Source organism: Plutella xylostella, chromosome 24, assembly GCF_932276165.1.
Source record: "Plutella xylostella chromosome 24, ilPluXylo3.1, whole genome shotgun sequence".
Lineage (NCBI taxonomy): Eukaryota > Metazoa > Arthropoda > Insecta > Lepidoptera > Plutellidae > Plutella > Plutella xylostella.
This window is the reverse complement of record NC_064004.1, coordinates 2,862,392-2,882,613: the sequence shown is the minus strand read 5'-3', so window position 1 is coordinate 2,882,613 and position 20,222 is coordinate 2,862,392. Positions and strand designations below refer to the sequence as shown.

At 39.3% G+C, this 20,222-nt stretch overlaps 2 protein-coding genes across 3 annotated transcripts in view; one reads left to right on the top strand and one right to left on the bottom strand.

Annotated features, from left to right (window-relative positions):
* The window catches only part of LOC105390423 (glutamate receptor ionotropic, kainate 2), a 54,819-nt gene extending 44,200 nt beyond the window's left edge, over window positions 1-10,619 (bottom strand). The window contains exon 1 of the mRNA XM_048629974.1: window positions 10,356-10,619. The gene's annotated coding sequence lies outside the window, so the exon portion shown is untranslated. The remainder of the gene's footprint in view (window positions 1-10,355) is intronic.
* A 1,141-nt stretch (window positions 10,620-11,760) lies between these two features.
* LOC105387456 (complex I assembly factor ACAD9, mitochondrial) overlaps window positions 11,761-20,222 on the top strand; it is a 17,210-nt gene continuing 8,748 nt past the window's right edge. The window contains exons 1-4 of one of the 2 annotated variants that reach the window (XM_048629966.1): window positions 11,761-12,580; window positions 13,243-13,404; window positions 13,879-14,022; window positions 15,146-15,296. In XM_048629966.1, coding sequence (XP_048485923.1) covers window positions 11,923-12,580; window positions 13,243-13,404; window positions 13,879-14,022; window positions 15,146-15,296 — 1,115 coding nt within the window. In that variant the 5' untranslated portion in view covers window positions 11,761-11,922. The remainder of the gene's footprint in view (window positions 12,581-13,242; window positions 13,405-13,878; window positions 14,023-15,145; window positions 15,297-20,222) is intronic. The other variant, XM_048629967.1, reaches the window with a different exon arrangement.

Genomic DNA, 20,222 nt, shown 5'->3' with positions numbered 1-20,222 from the left:
TTTAATAGACAAAAACATTATTAGGGTTTATATGTAATGAGAATAATATTATAGAATAACGTTGTGAATGATAAAAAACATGGATTGTATCACTCATGTCGACTTCATAGTCACTCGTGTCTATTGAATAAAACTAACAGTTCATATTTTTTCCTAAAATACTGCCGTGTAATCTCCGATTTTTTTATATTTAATGTTCCCATCATTATTATGTAAAAGCTAAATATCTACTTCAATATGTGTAAAAGTTGATTACCTAAGTTTTTATTTATTTTTTTAATCCGTATTGTAGAATTACCCAAATATGCGAAAGACTCAGTAAAAAAAATAAAAAAAACACGCACTCACGCCTTGTACTAATGTACCCCCTTGCGGGGTAGGCAGAGGAGCATTGCTGCACCCACTTTTCGTTAGTGTTTATGTTAGTCCCAATGTAATAAGGGGCGGGCCTATTGCCATTTTACGGGCACATCCAAGACCCGAGAACAAATATCTGTGTTTAAACAAATATCTGCCCGGGCCGGGAATCGAACCCGGGACCTTCGGCACAAGAGTCAGCTTTGCTAACCGCTGCGCCATCCGGTCGTCTGAAACTGCTTCTAAAGTAAGGGTCAAACGCCCTCATACCGATCGGACACAGACTAATCCACAGTAGAAGTGGGAAAACCGACTCGCGCTACTGAACTTTTACATACAATTTTACTGTAAAATTCTAACAAAATGGTCAAATTCAATTTGGCCATGCATAGTGGGGTAAGACAGGGGGGTTTGTCTTCCCCTAAATTGTTTAACCTGTACATGAATGATCTGATAGGTGAGCTCAGCAGCACCAAAGTTGGTTGCTCAATAGATGGCGTTATGATCAATAACATAAGCTATGCAGATGACATGGTGCTGCTGAGCCCATCGATCAACGGTCTCACGAGGCTTCTGGCAGTCTGCGAGTCGTATGCGGAAACACACGGACTTAGGTACAATACTAAAAAAAGTGAACTGTTAGTGTTTCAGGCTCCAAATATAAAAAAGAGACTGGTTCCTTCAGTCTACTTAGGAGGAGTAGAGTTAAACAGAGTCACCGAGTTCAAGTACCTGGGTCACGTGGTCACGGAGACGCTCGTAGACGACCTGGACATGGAGCGGGAGCGCAGGGCGCTGGCGGTCAGGTGCAACATGCTGGCTCGCCGGTTTGCACGCTGTACTCGACAAGTCAAGCTGACCTTGTTCCGAGCGTACTGTCAGTCCTTCTACACGTGCAGCCTGTGGGTCAACTACACGCGCCGGGCCTACAGCGCGCTGCGCGTCCAGTACAATAACGCACTGAGGATCGTGTTGGGGCTGCCGAGATTCTGCTCCGCATCAGGTATGTTCGCTGAAGCCAGAGTGGATGACTTCTTTGCCGTCATGCGTAAGCGAGCAGCCTCCTTACTATCACGTACGCGGAGCAGCTCGAATGCTATCCTCAGTGTGTTGGCGGATAGGATGGATAGTCCAATTGTGAGGCATTGCGTAGGTGTACACCTTGACCGAAATAAGAAATGAATGTACTTAACTATTTATTTGTTAATTCAATTAATTTATTCAATTTATTATTTCATATTATTTAATCCAATTTATTTCACATTTAAAATGACATTGAAGTATATTTATTTATTATTTCTGATCTGATTTAATTTAATTTTTGCATGTACTTATGATTTTTATATTTTGACTAACAATTTTATTTGACATGTTTTACTAATTTACTATGGATGATATATCTGGAAATAAATGTTTAATAATAATAATAATAGAAATTTTTACCCTCGAATCCGTTGAAAGTCAAGTGCCAAAATTGATTCGAAAGGGTGGGTGACTTTCTACTAGCTATACTGCAATGAAGTGGAAAAAAAATCGTTCCCACCAGGGATACGACAAAAGAACAGTATGAATTTCAAACCTATCTAATAATATAAATGCGAAAGTAACTCTGTCGGTTTGTCTGTCTGTTTCACGCCAAAACTACTGAAGGGATTGGAATGAAATTTGGCATACACAAATGTTCTAAACCCTGAGAAATAACATAGGCTACCTTTTATCCCGGAATCCCCACGGGATTTTTTTAGGCGAAGCGAAGCTCGCGGGGACAGCTAGTGGTGAATAAAAGTACCCGAGGTTTTATGATTGCCAAGATAGATAAAATCACACAAATACACAGGAAAATTCTAACTGTCTGACCTAAATTTGTTTAGCAGCAAAAAATAAGATGAATAAAATAATATCGAACAAGAAACACTGACTCACCTTTACTAAGCAACTTAAAAGTTACCCACATTTTAACAGCTTTAGAGATAATCACCAGACTTTGAAAACTTTATGTAACTTGATTAAAAATGTATATAATGCTTAGGGAAGTAAGTAGAAAAGATTTAATAGCAACTTTTCCATTGAGTTTGTGGTAAAAAAAACTTTGATCAGGGCAGGCCGGATTTACTTACAGGTAGGCAGTGAGGATGGTAGTTTTTCTTTTCTTTCAGATCCCCAGTAATGCCCAAAGGTTTAGTCATAGGTGACTTGCAAGCGAGACACCCGTTTTATTAACAAAGTTTATTAAAAATAATAGTGCGGAGCGGTGGTAGCTCAGTCGGGTAAGCGCCCGCTTGTCACACCAGAGATGCGGGTTCGAATCCCGGCGCTGGCATGCACCAATGAGTTCTTTGAAGGCAGTTTAGACCTTGGGGATATGCACAAAAGTTCCACTCGAGTGAGCCAGGTGCAGGTACTTACACCCCCACAGAGAATAGAATAGAATAGAATAGAATAATACTTCACCTTTATTTGAATCACATGGATATTCACAACGTCCGGCCAATTGTAACCTTTATTACTATTATTGGCTAGGTAACTAACAAACTAACTTTACTAATAAATAACATTTTTGGCTGCTCCATGTATGCGGCACAAAACTGTGCCAAATACTCGGCCCTGCAAAAAATCTGCATACGATTGGGAAAGTTTAGCTAGCCTCTCTCTCTCTCAGCCTTCTATAGTCCACTGTTGTACATAGGCCTCTCCTAACGATCGCCACCCCAAACGGTCACCAGCCATCTGCATCCAGCGGCTTCCCGCTACCTTCCGCAGATCATCAGACCAACGGGTTGGGGGGCGACCGACACGCCATTTGCCGACACGGGGTCTCCACTCCACAACCTTTCTACTCCAGCGGTCGTCGGTTCTGCGGGCTACGTGGCCAGCCCAGTGCTATTAGCTAGCCTACTACACGCCATTTGGATATGTTAGCGAAAAAATAGGTCTTTCAATTTTGGCCAGTGTATCTGTGTAAAAAGTTAAAGACGACCCTAACTTTATTTATTTATTTATTAAGAAAATTTACAGCGTAAACAAAAGTCTTATAATCTATTACATCGTTATATAGTAAGGCCAATTACAAATTTTCCTTCATGAACAGCATAGTAACAAAAATGCACACTGTGCAATTTTATTTTATATTTTAAATCTTAAATTTAAATATGAACATAACTGAAAAACTATACCTACATAATTCAACTTATTGTTTCGAAATACATATAAAATGCATACATGAGAAGAATAAGTAGATTATAAGTTATAAATATTATAATGTAAAGATGTAATATAATACATATTTAGGTATAAAAATAATAATTATATATACCTAAATAATCACAATTTATTACTACACTACACATATTTATTCTTATTATACTGTTATTCATAATTGTGATATAGTACTATGCCGATGGTCCCGGGCTCGATTCCCGGCCGGAAAGATATTTGTATAAACATAGATATTTGGTTCTCGGGTCTGGATGTTAATAAATATCTGGATCTAGCTATGTCTCTGTGTAGATATACAGTGTGTTGCAATACTAAGCCGAAACCAGCATGAGCAGCATGTTATATCTAAGCCCGGAAATGCAATGTGAATGTCAGAATTCGCCAAGAAAACAAAACATTCTCCATAGTAAAAAGTCGCTGCACATGCTGGTTTCGGCTTAGTATACGCTTTTTGCAACAGCCTGTATATTATCTGCGTATTCTAAGGTGTTAATCCAAGAACACAATATAATAAAGCGAGGTTCCGGGGCCTCGGTCCATTAGCCGGGGAAGAGCTAACATTCCCGGAATAATATCGACTGTTAAATCCTCATCCGACCTTTACGTTATAGTGGCGTAAACCGCAAACGTGTCGTTTATTATTTAATAATGAAATAAAGTCAAAGTCAAATATTTTTATTCATCGTATAAATATAAAATTTTCTTATGAACGTAAATTTTTACAAACTACTCTCCGTTCGGAAAAGGGGGGGCTCTTTCTGTCTTAGGAGAAGAACGGAGGCAAGAAACTCTTGAGCCATCTTTTTAATAATATTCTACAAATATTTAAGACCAAATCATAGAATTATTGTCATAATGGACCAAGCCTACATGGACCTGAACTTGGTTATTCGACAATAAGATAATATAAGATAAGATATTCTTTATTTGCACACAAAAATATGGACAACAATACAAAACTTAATCTAACACATATGTACAAATGGCGGTCTTATCGCTTAAAGCGATTTCTTCAATAATATTTCTAACGACAATAAACAAATCATGTGTGTTTTAGATCTCATTCTAACTCAGTCAGGGGGTCGGGGTCCTTAAAACTTAGCCTTTTATATTATTGAGAATAAACCACATGATTATATTTACAAACAAAGCTAACCTCCCTTACTATCCCCCATTCAGCTTTCCCCCCGACAATACACAGGCGTTTAGGCCCAACATCGCGAGCATATATTCACGCCCGTCGTAAGAGGGTTCGCTCACTCATTAATATTTATAATACGCGCACGACATAATGGCGCACCCGGTAGGATAGTGGTGGGCGAAGGCTTTGCAGGAGTTATGGTGTTTGTCTTTTGGACTTATGAAATAGTTTTAGTATGTCTATATGTACTACAGAAACGAGATAATCTATTCTTGGACGTAAAGAGCGCCTATCTCAACCAGGCTTGCTGCTCCAGTTTACTCGGGAGCTAGGCTGGCTGAGCTGAAGTTAGGGGATATGTACAAAGGTTCCACTCGAGAGAGCCACGTCCAGTACGTAGCTGTAGATAGCGCGAGATTATTATATCTGTCCTTTTCACTCGTAAGCGCAGTTATGGCGTCAGTTGGTCGACAACGAGAAAAGCAGTTAGAATCGGAGTTTTCAAATTTTTTTGAACAAGTTCATTTATCTCGTTATCTTGGATGGGGTATAGTTGGATGCACCCGCGGTCAGATACAACTGTAAAATCAGGTACGGTCCAATAGACTCTCAAATTGATAAATTCACTGATTAGGTACCTTGATTACCTCACAAACATCGTTTGGAGAATCGGTTACCGTGCATTTTGCACAAAGCTACTTCGTTAGTTCAACCTATTTGGCTTCAGGTCATTCTAAATAAGGAGTATTGCGCTTTACGCAGTTTAGGATGGTGCGGAAAAAATTAGAAAAGACATTTATTTTCTAAATAGAAACTTTTGTTTGTTACGTTACCTTTTACTATTGGGACTTGAATAATTAATTATTAGTATGTTACATTAGATTCTACTTAGGTACCTATATTTATAAAAGCTTTCATGCAGTGCAAACTTTTAAAATCCCGCCTAAAACTGCCACCATAAATCGTCACAGAATAACGGAAGTCCGGCGAATACCCGGCCCCTCAGAATAATAACGCGCGCCCGTCCCTAGAAGCGCTCAGATAGTTTACAAAAGACTGCATGTGTGCACTGGCCCTTTGTGAGGACGCCTTTAGAACTTTCGTCGTCGGATTGCATGCAAAACTGCAGTTTTGTTAAGCGAGTCTGCTTCCCCAGTTGAGGTGGGGTTGAGTGGTTTTTTTTGTCATGTTGTGACTTTTGTGACGAGTTTTGTTGTGTTGTCTTCTTGTTTTGTGTTTGTCGTGTCTATGGATAGGTGGATATGTGGATATGGGTTGGGTGTCCTAAGGCGACTTGAAAGGGAAGTACCTCCAGTACCGCAAAATACTGAAGATAGCTCTTTCATTATGGCTTTACCGTGAGACATCCTGTATAATACTATTTATTATTTATTATAATACTATTTATTTTATTTTATTATACAGATGGTTCCGAAACCACTGAGGCTAATCTGACAAGCGAATCATTTCACCACGGTGACGGGAGACCTTTGTTTGTCATCGACAAAAGACTGAAAAGAAACAAGTTAGGTAGGAAACTAAATATACTTATAGACACTAAACATAACTTTGCTTTTTTCAACTAATCTTAATGCTCCGCTTAAGTTCTCAGGTGTGACACTGACAGTTATAATAATATAATACTAGTAACTATAAGAAATTCGTTAGTACATAGATGTAATACCTAGTTACCATTTAGTATCAAATTCTATTCTATTCACTGTGAGAACTGTGCACTTAAACCCCTAAGTGCCTGGCTCTCTCGAATGTAACATTTATGCGTAAATCCCTTACCTTATGGCCTTAGCCTGCCTGCCTAAGCGTGGACCATTTGCAGATCATTTCCCACCACGATGGTCCAAAAGCTGCTGCGTTTGGTTGGGTTCATAGTTCACACGTCATGATAAGAAGTTCTAAATCTACAAGTCTTTCAGCCATTCATCCTAAACCTAATATTATAAATGCGAAAGTAAACTGTGTCTGTCTGTCTGCCTGTTACTATTTCACGCCAAAACTACTAAACGGATTTGAATGAAATTTGGTATACATATGGTCTAGACCCTGAGAAAGAACATAGGCTATTATCCTGGAATTCCCACGGGAAAACTTTTCAAGGCGAAGCGAAGCTCGCGGGAACAGCTAGTTAATTTATATACCCTACTCCCAGTAATTTTTATCGAACCGGGACATTCGTTTTCGGCGCGTGGTAGTCTGTTGTCGGATGCCTTAGAAGTGAGGGCGGTATCAAATTACCTACGCTGCCCTTATGAAATATGTTATAGGTACCGTGCCTCGGTCGGGAGTCATCGATTTGGCTTTGTAAATTGTATTCTTTCTTAAAGTCGAAGGCAACTTTTTAATTTATTAAATAACGGTAGCGATGAAAAGGGTTAATCATGAGATGAGGATAGATTATAGTACTATCTTGAGTATCTTGGCTTCCTTACAAAGTATTATGAATTTATGATTATTTGTACTCGTTCCAAAGATAGAAATAATAATTATGACCTAATGATTTCTAACAAAGATATACAGATATCGTAGAGAATCCGTATGTTATAAGTTGCCTAGAATAAAATATAATTTATTACCATAAGTACAGTAGTACTCGTTTTTCTATCTTTATTACCATACCTATTACCTAAATTGAAATGTCATTTTTATCCACCATTTTCACTTTTCGACATTTCACTAAGTACCTACTTAGATACATGCCAGTTATGTTATAGCGACAGCCTGAAGAAACAGCCTTGATTTCCAATAACTTTGAAAAACAATTTATCGTTTAATATCATCGTAGCAGGTGTTCAGGGTTGTATTATTTATGATCTTCATATTTATAATGAGCAAACACATTACTTTTTAGGTAGCAAGATGACCGGTGGTAGCTCAGTCGGTTAAGCGCCCGCTTCTCACGCCAGAGATCAACATAGACGACCGAATGGCGTAGTGGTTAGTGACCCTGACTACTGAGCCGATGGTCCCGGGTTCGATTCCCGGCTGGGGCAGATATTTGTTTAAACACAGATATTTGTTCTCGGGTCTTGGATGTGCCCGTAAAATGGCAATAGGCCCGCCCCCTATTACATTGGGACTAACAACACTCTGGCGAAAAGTGGGTGCAGCAATGCACCTCTGCCTACCCCGCAAGGGAGTACATTAGTACAAGGCGTGAGTGCGTGTGTGTAGATCAACATAGTTGCAATGAATAAATGATTATTATGATTATGAGATGCGGGTTCGAATCCCGGCGCTGACATGTACCAATGACTTCTTTGAATTTAAGTACAATGTATACCATCGCTCTAACGGTGAAGGAAAACATCGTGAGGAAACCTGCATATCTAGGAATAGAATAGATCATTTGTTATAAAAATTCAAAATGAATGTAAAAAATAACAAAAACATTAAAATTACAGAAATAAAATACTAAAACTAAAAAAAAAAATATTAAAAGTACGATTATTCTAATTGGACAGTAAATCAGGACTAGCGCTTCCGTTATTCATATATTATGCAAAAAATAACTTTTCAACGACGTAGGTATCACTCATTTCTATTGGTGGTGATCCCAGCTTCCATAGATTTGTGCCCATCCTCTTTTGAGAAGCAGTGTGAATTTTTCTTTTAATTTCCACTCCACAAAAAAAACAAAATTTTGCTGTCGTGACAAATTAAAAAAAGATTTATATTGACAGAGTTTAATAGTAGGTGTAGGATATTCGGTATTGATGGTGGTGGGGTCATTACTATAAGTTAGGTATGTCGAGCTTATGCGTAATAGTTATTAATAAACAGTACTTACATAATATAAAACAATCACACTGTTGAAATAAAATCCAGTCGTACAGTACGTACGAGTATAGCAATAGCAATTGATAACAGTTTTGGACCCTTTTTATCCATACCTACTGTCAAAGCTATGCTTGGGGTTTCTCTGATGGATCGTATCAGAAATGAGGTTATCCGTCAGAGGACTAAGGTTACCGACATAGCTGTCAAAATATGCAAGCTGAAGTGGCAGTGGGCTGGTCATATCTGCCGAAGAACCGATAACCGTTGGGGTAGACGAGTTCTCGAGTGGAGACCACGAACAGGCAAACGCAGCGTGGGACGCCCTCCTGCCCGCTGGACTGACGACCTTAGGCAGGTGGCGGTTAGTGGATGGATGAGGAAGGCCGAGGACCGAGTGTTGTGGCGCTCCTTGGGAGAGGCCTATGTCCAGCAGTGGATGATTATTGGCTGATGATGATGATGATGATGACTGACAAAAATTAAGTAATTCGCTAATTTTGAAAACCTGCTCACTCTTCACACAGGTAGAGTTACGACAATACAATGCTGTACCTCAGAGGTAAATAGTAATAAGCCCTTTTTGTCTCTTTTTTTACTCTATTAGAGCAGTGGTAGTCAGTCGGGTAAGCGCCCGCTTCTCACGCCAGAGATGCGGGTTCGAATCCGGCGCTGACATGTACCAATGAGTTCTTTTCTGAATTTAAGTACAATGTATACCATCGCTCTTACGGTGAAGGAAAACATCGTGAGGAAACCTGCATAACTAGATTTAGCACATCTAGATATGTGAACCCACCAACCCGCAGTGGACCAGCGTGGTGGGAAATGGTCCAAGCTTAGGAAGGCAGTTTAGACCTTGGGGTTATGCACAAAGGTTCCATTCGAGAGAGCCAGATGCAGGTACTGACACCCCCACAGAGAATAGAGAATAGAATACTCTATTGAGATCGCGTCTATCACATACCTAAGTGTAAAAAAGAGACTCAAAAAAAGTTTACAATGTACCTAATTTTTAAAGTCAAACTTTACCTCTGAGGTAACAGAATGTATACAATTTTGGAAACTTTAGCTAGGTAAGTACTGACTGAGGTAAGTATTTTCGATTGCTTTTTACTTAGAAATCGTATCTTATACAGGTTGTTGCAAAAAGAAAAATCATTCACCATAGTAAAAAGTCGCGTGACCAACTAAGTTTCTATGGAAAATGTTTATTTTTTTCACGAATTTTGAAATTCTGATTTCAGTTTCGGGCTTAGATATAACATGCTGCACATGCTGGTTTCGGCTTAGTAAGTAACCTATGTATTTAAAAAAAATTGCTACCGTGTTTTATTTACCTCGGACGATGATAAAGTCTCTCCTATAACAAGGAAAAGCGTAAAGCCATTTACTTAGTGATGCACCTTACTTAACTACCTACTTTTATTTATTTGCGTAAAGTGTGGAATTATAAAATATAAGTAAGTACCTACCTAACTACCCAAACACTTAGGAACTAGGTAGATAATATCTACTAGGTAAAAGTTAGGGTTAGGTTTTTCTAACTTACCTAGTACTTAACGAAGGAATGACAGATTACGTTGAGATGTGGTAAATAAGTAACTTGTGAACTAATACACCTCTAATACACCTAGGTACATTATTAATGATTTACTTACTTATTAAATGTTTAATAAGTAAAACATATTTATAATCAAATTCCCAGATGATCCAAAATTATCATTACCCATTCGAGCCAATTAAAATAGGATCGAATTTTAATTGGTACTAATTAGACGTTAAAATTTTAACGATATGAAGAGAAAAAGATAGAAAAATAGGGTGAACAGGGAAAGACAAGACATACCATCAAATCGGTGTTTGGTGACATTCCTTACACTCTATCATTATGATATTTCTGTAGCATTCACAGAGTGTTTGCTTACACTGACAAGATTTTTTATCAAAAGCATTCTTCAATACACTTGTAAACACTGTAAAAAATCATCAAAAATCACTATGAACACACGATTTTATGGTTTAGAAACACGTTAATGAGAGAAATTAGCACTAAATCCGATATTTTTGAGGTCACGACTAGATTTTTCATGAAAAAAACGAGCTTTCACGACGGGGCGAGAATCGTACTGATTATTTCATACTCATATTTATAGCTATGTAAAGGAAGACCTCTTGAATTCACCCCAAATGAAAAGCAACCATGAATACTGCGTTGGAAGGGTGGAAATACCTTGTCTGAATTCTTAGTCAGGCTGTGAGTAAAATGCCACCCCTCAGAAATCTAAGGGATGTGCCGACATTGTGACATTTGCGCGTTATGGCTTGTGTGATTTATTTAATTTAAGGGATGGTTAGATTGTATAAAAAAACACTATTACTTATTGATGAAATATATCCTTCAGATAGTGTACCTCCATAGGTAGGTAAGTAGGTGTGAATACTGAGTACACATTTTACTTAGTTTAAATATAAATTTTAATCGTGGCCTATTATCAAAACACATTGGTAACTTCAAATCATCTTTATAATTTCCTCATAGCCATAACTCTCTTGACCCAATAGCATCTGCCCCATTCACTGATACGACTGGAGAGAGCTAGGCGCAAAACCGACTGCTTTACATGACGTTCCGATAGCATGGATCGTTTTATTGCTTCGGATATCAAGTGATCAGCTTTCTATCTCCTAATCAAACGTGGAACCACTATAATTTAGAAACATAGATGGATGCATCTGGGTATCGAACCTGGGACACCCGTGGGTCATGAAACTCATGAAGTTGACTTTTACTACTAGGCCACAGATGCATTTATAAATGGAAGTACGTAAAAGGCCACCTAATACGGCGACATAGCATGAGTCCCGTAGCCATTTTTTTTATTGTTTCTTTATCTGATATCGTTATACCTACCTACTTATTAACTTCAGCAAAATTATTTTCATTGTTGAAGTGAAAAATGAAAATTCCCATCACTAGCGGAAAATATAAATGGGGTTGCTAGGTTATAATAAGTATATTATATTTCCTACGACTAGATTTTACTTTTATGATTTGTTTTTGATTTATTCCGGATTTAAGTTATTTTAACTAACACTAGTAACGTCAGTTCTTAATTATAGACGTGTCAATTAACTAAATTAATTTATTTCTTTTTTAATAAAGTAGTACATTTAAAACGCTGCAATCTAAAATCAGCCTTCTGGTCTTTTTCTTATGGTAACATTGTAATCATCTGTCAAGTCATGTCAACTGTCAAAATAAATACCTACCAGAAACCAGAATTCTAACCTCAATGCTGTAAATGAAAAATAAATGAAAATATTTCTTTGTATTGGTTTCAAATTTATAAAAGCTACATCCAGTTACCTCTACCAATAAGTTGTTACATTTTGTGTATTCCTCGGCGGTCACCATGAACATAACTCGTGCAATTTGTCCCATAAGTCGCTCCAACGTCGGCCAAAGTTTTTACAGGAAATTCCGATTTTCTTCTGTAAATAATGAATCCAGAGGAGCCACACAACCCAAAGTACAAGAAGAGAAGTTCGACTTTGAAGACCTGAAAGTTCTAGAGCGCACAGAACGTCGAAAGCCCGCTATTGAACCGTTTATGAAGAGTGTATTTCTATCTAAATTCAACCGAGATTTATTGGCTTATCCCGAAGTCCTGAACAAAGAAGAGTACGAAGCTACAGAGAAAATAGTCAGTAGAATTGACAAAGTCTTTTCAGACAAAGAAAAAACTGAAAAAGACAGACAAAATGTACTAAGAGATACTTCAATGTATGCTGCTCCTGTAAATCTTACGAATGGCGGCTTAGCCATGAATGTGACAGAAAGGATTCGCTATTTAGAAACTATTTCAACAGATTTAAATGTTGCAAAGATCCTGAGTGAGCATTGGGTTGGACTGGAAGCGTTAAAACAGGGTTTGAAACCCGATGAATACCAAAGTTTGTTGCCTGATCTCACGTCTGGCAATAATTTGATATCTTTGTGCATTAGAGAAACTATATCAACCAGAATAGCTCAGCCTGATTTCAGGACCACAGCATCTCAAGATGGGAAAGGTAAATCTTATCCTGTATTTTATTGCATTTACAAAAACATAACATTTCTAAAGTAAAAGATGTTAAATGTTCTTTATCATATTCATTCATTTTAAGTAAATGTCAGAGTTGTACATTCTGGACCTTTGTACACTAGGAAGCAAAAGCTATGTGGCCACATTTAGGAAAGTTGCTATAACTCACATTAATAAATGATAATGATTGTTATAACTTAAGTTAGATGTTCCTTGGTTTTGTTTGTCATTGTTTTTATTATAATTATGTTACTTAAAACTATGTTGGTGACAAAGCTGGACCGTAGAACTATCCCAGGGTACTAGTCACCATTATAAAACATTAGCCATATAAAATTAGCATCAATTGTTGACTGCCCAGGGGTGTGTGGAATGTATTAATAATAAGGAACTGATGATACGTCATTTGAGGTAGCACGATGATTTGAAAAGGAAGAATAGGAATGAAAATTGACACCCGCAAGCTGGCCCCAATTCAAACAAATTATGAGTCTTATGACTGTTATATCAGATTTTAGGGCTAGCGCGAGGGTGCCATTCTTTGGTGCAGTTGGGCATAAGTCAATGAAGTAGCCACTTTCATGCCACTCTCTGATTAGGAATGACATAATTGACAATTATGACAATGAAACTTTTTTCCTATTCCAGGCACCTGGCGTATAAATGGCGAGAAGGAATGCGTATCACATCAGGAGTACAAACTAGTGCTGTGTGCTCTTGAAGCGTCCAGGTTCAAAGCGTTCCTGGTTTTGCCCAACACCGAAGGTGTCACTATCAACCAGGACATTGTCACGTTCAGAGATACTCCAGGTTTGTTTTATACTTTTTTATGAGTACTTCTTAGCATGTTTAAGTTAAAGATATTGTTTAACTATGGGTTTCACTGGATGGTGGTGTCATGACCATTCTACATCAATATATGGTTTGGTTTATCCATTCAGTCTATATTATTTGAGTCAACATTAAAATGTAGGCGATCCTAAATATTATGTATTTATTATCTATAGCATGTTGTTTGCAAATGCAGTTGCGATATTTTAATATAAGAGGTTATAAATCCCTCAAAAAAAGCTCTTTACATTGGATAACCTTGGATACCTACTTATCTTATTGAACATGTGAAGGAATGTTTGTTTGAAGTCTCTATTAAATGTTTGTATCTTTAAACATATAATTTATTTATTTAAGTAGGTACTTTTTATTTTCTGGATCTCTAGTTCGCTACCCCTAAAGGCTAACCTGTAGACGAAGAATACCTACTAACGGTATATTTCCTGATTCCAGGTATCCCGCTAGACCACATCACGGAGCAGGCGCTGGCCACCACCATGGGCATGTCCCGCCTCGACTCCGGGGTGCTCTGCTACAGTGCGCTGAAGCAGGCGATTACTGCTTCTATAAAGTATGTGCGGGGGCGGTTCATGTCTGGTGAGTGGTTTTCATTGACTAATACACTCACAAGCAATTTTTTTTTTTTTTTTTTGTCCTCTTTCTCATCTGCCATGGACATTCTGTCTTCATCAGATTGTATGTTCATTATCCCTCGTTGTTTTGGGTGATGGTCCAGTGAACATCATCTCCTTGGTTTCTAATTCCAGCTTATCTCCACTTAGATTCTGTCACTGAGGGACAGGATGTGCCATCGCTTCAACCGTCGAGTATCCTCGGGGTCACTCATCAGTAGATCTCTCGCTAATTTGTTGGTATGTCCCTGTATCCTGTCCTGATATTTGGAGCTGTATGAGCATATTTCCTCTTTCACTGTGGGCATCCCCAGGTACTCGTGTATTTCACCATTTCGGGTATACCAAGTAGCACCAGATATGTCCCTGAGTACTTTATTCTGAAAGCGTTGTAGGATTTCCAGGTTCGAGTTGCTTGCAGATCCCCAGAGTTGGATGCCGTAAGTCCAGATTGGCTTTATGGTGCACTTGTACACCAGCAGTTTGTTGTTGAGTGAGAGAGGCGACTGTCTTCCTATCAGCCAATTCAGCTTCTGATATTGTAGGCTCACAAGCAATGGAAAATTTCTATCTGCCATTGCCGTTTCATAATATATGTTACTGGAACGTTTTCAATGCTCGTGAGTGTAAAAGAATAGAATATCTGTACACAAGAAAGAAATTGCAAAGCTTATATACAAACACATAGGTTAAAAAAGGCGGTCTTATCACTAAAAGCGATTAAGTAAAAGTCTGTGGTTACTACTTATTATTTATTATACTAGCTGTTCCCGCGAGATTCGCTTCACCTTATAAAGTTTTCCCGTGGGTATACTGGGATAAAAAGCCTATGTGTTAATCCAGGGTGTCTGCTAAGTTCGTGCGTTTTGACTTGAAGAAGTAACAAACTTACACACATACCCACAAACTTTCGCCGTTTTAATATTAGTAGAATAGCATAGAAATCGAACGTATCAGCTAATAAAATATGAGCAGTTATGGCATCGTAAAACATAAGTTGCTCACAATGACCTTCCGAGACACCGCCACCACCTTTCTTACTATACCACTTTAACAACACCCTGTATAACACCCCCCCCCACCCACAGGCGCGCCGCTAGCCGACATCTCGACCATCCGCGCGCGAGTGTCCGCCGCCATGCTGTGTCTGTACGCGGGCGAGAGCGTCGCGTACTTCACGGCGGGGCTGCTGGACCAGCACGCGGGCCAAGACGCGGACGTCGAGGTCGCCATGTGCAGGTACAAGCCAAGGGACTAGCTGCAAGTGTGGGAATAGTGAGAGGGTGATTCTCAAATGACGCGATTTAGGTATGTCCAAGCCATAAAATACATGAAATTGATAGTTTTATACCAGGATGTATTTTTTTTTGAATAATGTATCTTGTTACCGTTTTTATACATTAGTAATGTAATGCATAAATTTATAAAGAAAGCGACAATGATTTTTTAAAACTCAATATCATAAGTTCTTTGGCGCGTCCTTCACTTGATTTTATTTTTAGGTCAAGAAAAACTCACTTTTTAAAGTAAAATAAGCTTATGATTTATATGTTACCATTATAACAGATAATTATGGTAACTGTAAATTAGGTTTTTATTCACTCTTAGGTTTAGTTTTCAAAAATATAACGCATTCAATTTTGTCCGAGAAAAAAAACTAACTTCTTTGGCGTAACGATACCGTCTTCCTACTCCGCGTTCAAACGATCACCGGACATAATCACCATGCGTCCCTCACCCTTCAGTCCCCCACTATCTTCGACCAGGAGTAGAGGAGCGTAAGTTTACGGAGTATGACGAAAAATTTTTTTTTTTGCGCCATAACGGGTTTTGGTCAGGTAAGTGCCTAATTTCTTCGATTGTTACTTTCATGCTATTATTTGTTTTTGTTGCATACATATTTTTGTCCACGTATGTCTATTCAAACAGTATGCACGTGTCACTAAGAGGTTCCAATTGTACATCAGCTTTCTGTTAAAATAATTTTTAAGTGATGATTTCTAATTTCGTTGGCAATAATTTCTTTGGATTTCTTTGGCATTCTGCGCCAACGAAATTAGTTTTGATACAAAGAAATTAGTATTGAGTATGAAACACCATTAATAACGCTAACTTTATGCATTCAATGTCTATTATGGTTAATTCTCTCATCATCATCATCAGCCAATAATCATCCAATGGACATAGGCCTCTCCCAAGGAGCGCCACAACACTCAGTTCTCGGCCTTCCTCATCCAACTACTACCGGCTACCCGCCTAAGGTCGTCAGTCCAGCGGGCAGGAGGGCGTCCCACGCTGCGGTTTCATATTTTGACAGCTATGTTGGTAACCTTAGTCCTCTGACGGATAACCTAATTTCTGATACGATCCATCAGGTTTCTATGGAGAGCCATAGCACGCTGAGCGACTTTAAATCGGTGGACCAGTCCTACCGTCAGTTTCCACGTCTCAGCACCAAACGTCATCACTAGCTTCTAGCTAGCTAGTCTTCAGGCTCTGAGGAATGGACGAGGAGAATATGTGACGAAGTTTCCCGAATGCAGCCCAACCCAGTTGGATGCGCCTTGCAGCCTCCTTGTCCAAGTTGCTTCTGCCTAGCCGAATAGTCTGCCCGAGGTAGACATATTCATGCACAACTTCGATTGTTGCCTCACCAACGACGACCGGCTCCGGTTTCATGTGAGCATTGTACATGACTTTCGTCTTGTCCAAGTTCATACCGAGTCCTACACGTCGGGAAGCAGCATTTAGGCCACTTAGCATCCAGCTAAGTTCCTGCAGAGATTCTGCCATAATAAAAATATCGTGCGAAGCGGAGGTGTGACATGTACTCGCCATTTATACATATGCCATGTCATTTCCAGTCCAACGTCTTAAAGACATCTAGTGAATTGGTAAACAGTTTCGGAGATATCACATCCCCCTGTCTCACTCCATGTTTCAGTTGGATAGGTCTTGTCTTGTGGTCCTGTACTTGGACAGTCATAGTAGCGGCATTGTACAGACACCTCAACACCTCGATATAGCGCCAGTCAATTTGGCATCTCTGCAAGGATTCCAAAACTGCTTAGGTCTCGATGTAGTCGAAGGCTTTTTCATAGTCCACAAAGGCTAGATACAGAGGCTGATTATACTCTTCGGTCTTCTGTATAATCTACCTTACTGTGTGGATGTGGTCTATTGTACTAAAGCCTTTTTGAAACCCAGCCTGCTCCGGGTGCTGAAACTCGTCCAACTTTTGGGCAAGACCATTCATGATAACCCTTGAGAACAGCTTGTATATGTCGCAGGCATCTGGTTTAATCTCCTGTTTGATTGAACCGCTAGCCCGTTCATTGGATGACGCTGCTTAGTTGTATGACTAGGCCGAACGTTGATTGCACAAGCGTCACAAAACGTCCAACTAGTTAGCTGACTTAAAATCAGTCAGGTGGTGAACAAAACAAATATGGCGTCAAACAGCTAACAGCTGATACAAAAGCACCTATATTGTTAGTTTTTTGCAAATAAATTAGCTTTAAAGTGCGTTATTTGTGTTAAAATAGTGTGGCAACATGGATTTACCTATTATTACGCCGCGGGCGGATAGTTTCAAAGAAAAAATTGTGGCGAAACTGGATAATTATGAACAACAATATGAAGGTACGTTTATTGTTATTGTTTAGTTAATTTGTGAGATAAGAGCTTTGTAACATAGTCTTTTTGTTGACTCTTGTCTGGTCATGTTCACCCTAAGCAGACATTACAAAGTTGCTATACTATATCCCATTCAACGACTTCGCTGAATGACGTTCAGTCAAGACGTCGAACGTTACAATCAACGACTTGACGAGTTGTCCTTTTGTCATACAACTGAATAGCGCCATCCAATGAACGGGCTAGTGGTTCAATCAAACAGGAGATTAAACCAGATGCCTGCGACATATACATGGCTTAAAAGCGAGATCGGTCTATAGTTCTTCAGAAGGGTTTGGTCACCCTTCTGAAGAACTGTAGTTCTCTCTAGAAGCTGGTGTTGACAGCTCCAATTTGGTGCAGTGTAGGATGTAGGGTCGACTTCACCAGACAACTCCTCTCCAGCTTGAAGTTGATATTCAAAGTGCCTCGGAGAAGTCGGTGATCACTCCCAGTTTTAAACCTATTGATCACTGGGACATCTCTGAATATGTGCCGCTTGTCAGTCATAATGAAGTCTTTTTCGTTTTTCGTCCTACCATCGGGGCTTGCCCATGTCCACTTCCTCTGGGGCCGACTCTCAAAGAAATAATTAATCAGAAAGAAAGCCCCTCCCTTTCCACGAAGTCTACAAGCATTTGCCCTCTCTGGTTTCTGATACCAAAGCCATGATGTCCTACCCTCGATTCGTCGCATTCTTGTACTCCCACTTTGGCGTTGAAGTCCCCCACCACAACGGTGTATTGGGTCCTAGCAGTACACGTGATGCCCTAGAGATATACTCGTATATTACTTCGACTTCTGTGTCAGAGTGTCCCGAGGTTGGTGCATATACCTGTACGACCTTCAAGGAATATATACCTCTCGGTTAGTTTAATTACTAGGTACGCTACCCGATTTGACACACTGCTGATCTCCACTACGTTGTTGACAAGGGTCTTGTTGACGAGGAATCCTACGCCACCTTGGGACAGTTGGTCGCCCTCCTGATGGTAGAACATGTGGCCGGAATCCAGGGTTATCGTGTCCTCGTCCTCTTTACACTTTTTCATACCGGTGACGTTGCTGCCCATCGCCGGCCTATGGGATTTGGTGTAGCTGTTTTTGGATGGTTATACCACCATCATCCGGTCGCCAGAGCCTCGTCTGTTATTTAGCAGAGTGCACCACGGGCAGGTGAGGTTGGCGATTGGTTCATTCGGATGTTGAGAACCCCTGCACCCTTACGTGATCAGGTAATTAGTTATGTTAAAAACAAATAAAGATATGCGTGATTTTTAGTTTTGTTGTGTATTATTTGCAATCTATTTATACGTTAAAACTAATTTCTTTAAAGTAATTTCTAATTTCTTTGTTCTTAAAACTAACTTTTTTGGGACCTTTTATAATTTCTTTGGTGTGTTTTCTAATTTCATTGGTGCCAATCTAATTTCATTGGCCCAAAATTGTTTAAAATCGCTGTAACTTTGAATCGGCTCGATAGATTTCAGGGCCAATAAGAGATAACTAAAGAAGTCTAAAGCCTCTACAATATGTGGGGTATAATATTCAAACAACATGAAAAAAAAAATGCGCCAAAGAAATTATGCTTTTGGAGCCGTTTTTGGAGAATCACCCGAGAGGAACTGTACACTGTACCCGACTATCGAAATGGTAGAAAGAGCGCAAATGGTAGAAAGAGCGCTAATGGTAGAAATAGTAGAAAGAGCGCTCTTATAGTAGATAGAGCGCTAATGGTAGAAAAAGCGCTTTTGGTAGAAAGAGCGCTCTTAAATAGTAGAAAAAGCGCTCTAATGGTAGAAAGAGCATATTTCTACCCTTAGATAGAAAGAGCGCTCTTATAGTAGAAAGAGCGCTCTTGGTAGAAATAGTAGAAAAACGGCTTTTCTACCATTAATGCATACTTCACGGCGGGGCTGCTGGACCAGCACGCGGGCCCCGACGCGGACGTCGAGGTCGCCATGTGCAGGTACACAGCGCGAGTGTGCGAGCCGAGGGACTAGCTGCAAGTGTGGGGATAGCGAGAGGAACTGTACCCGACTGTCGAAAAGTAGCTGTTTATGTAGCGAACGCGCTGTCGACACTATGAAAGAGCGCTCTAATGGTAGAAAGAGCGCTCTTAAAAAGTAGAAAGAGTACGCCAAAATAGCAGAAGTGGTTATTTAGCAAACGCCATGGCAACACAAAAAAAGCGCTATAATGAGAGAAAGAGCGCTAAAGAACCGCGCTACAATAGCAGCGTTAAAATGGCTGAAAGAGCTCTAAAATATCTTTTTTTTTTCAATAAGTACTTTAGACTTTTTTTAATTGGAGGTACTTTTTAGTATTTTTTAATATAGTCGATAGATTTTGACGACAGCTCTCGATTAATACCAATATCAATACTGTAGCATATCCGAGTCAAAAGATACAGTAATTAAATATTTTCTTTTGTTTTTCAGAAAAAATATCTCAAAATTGCGTGCAGCCCCCCCTTAACCCCCACAAATG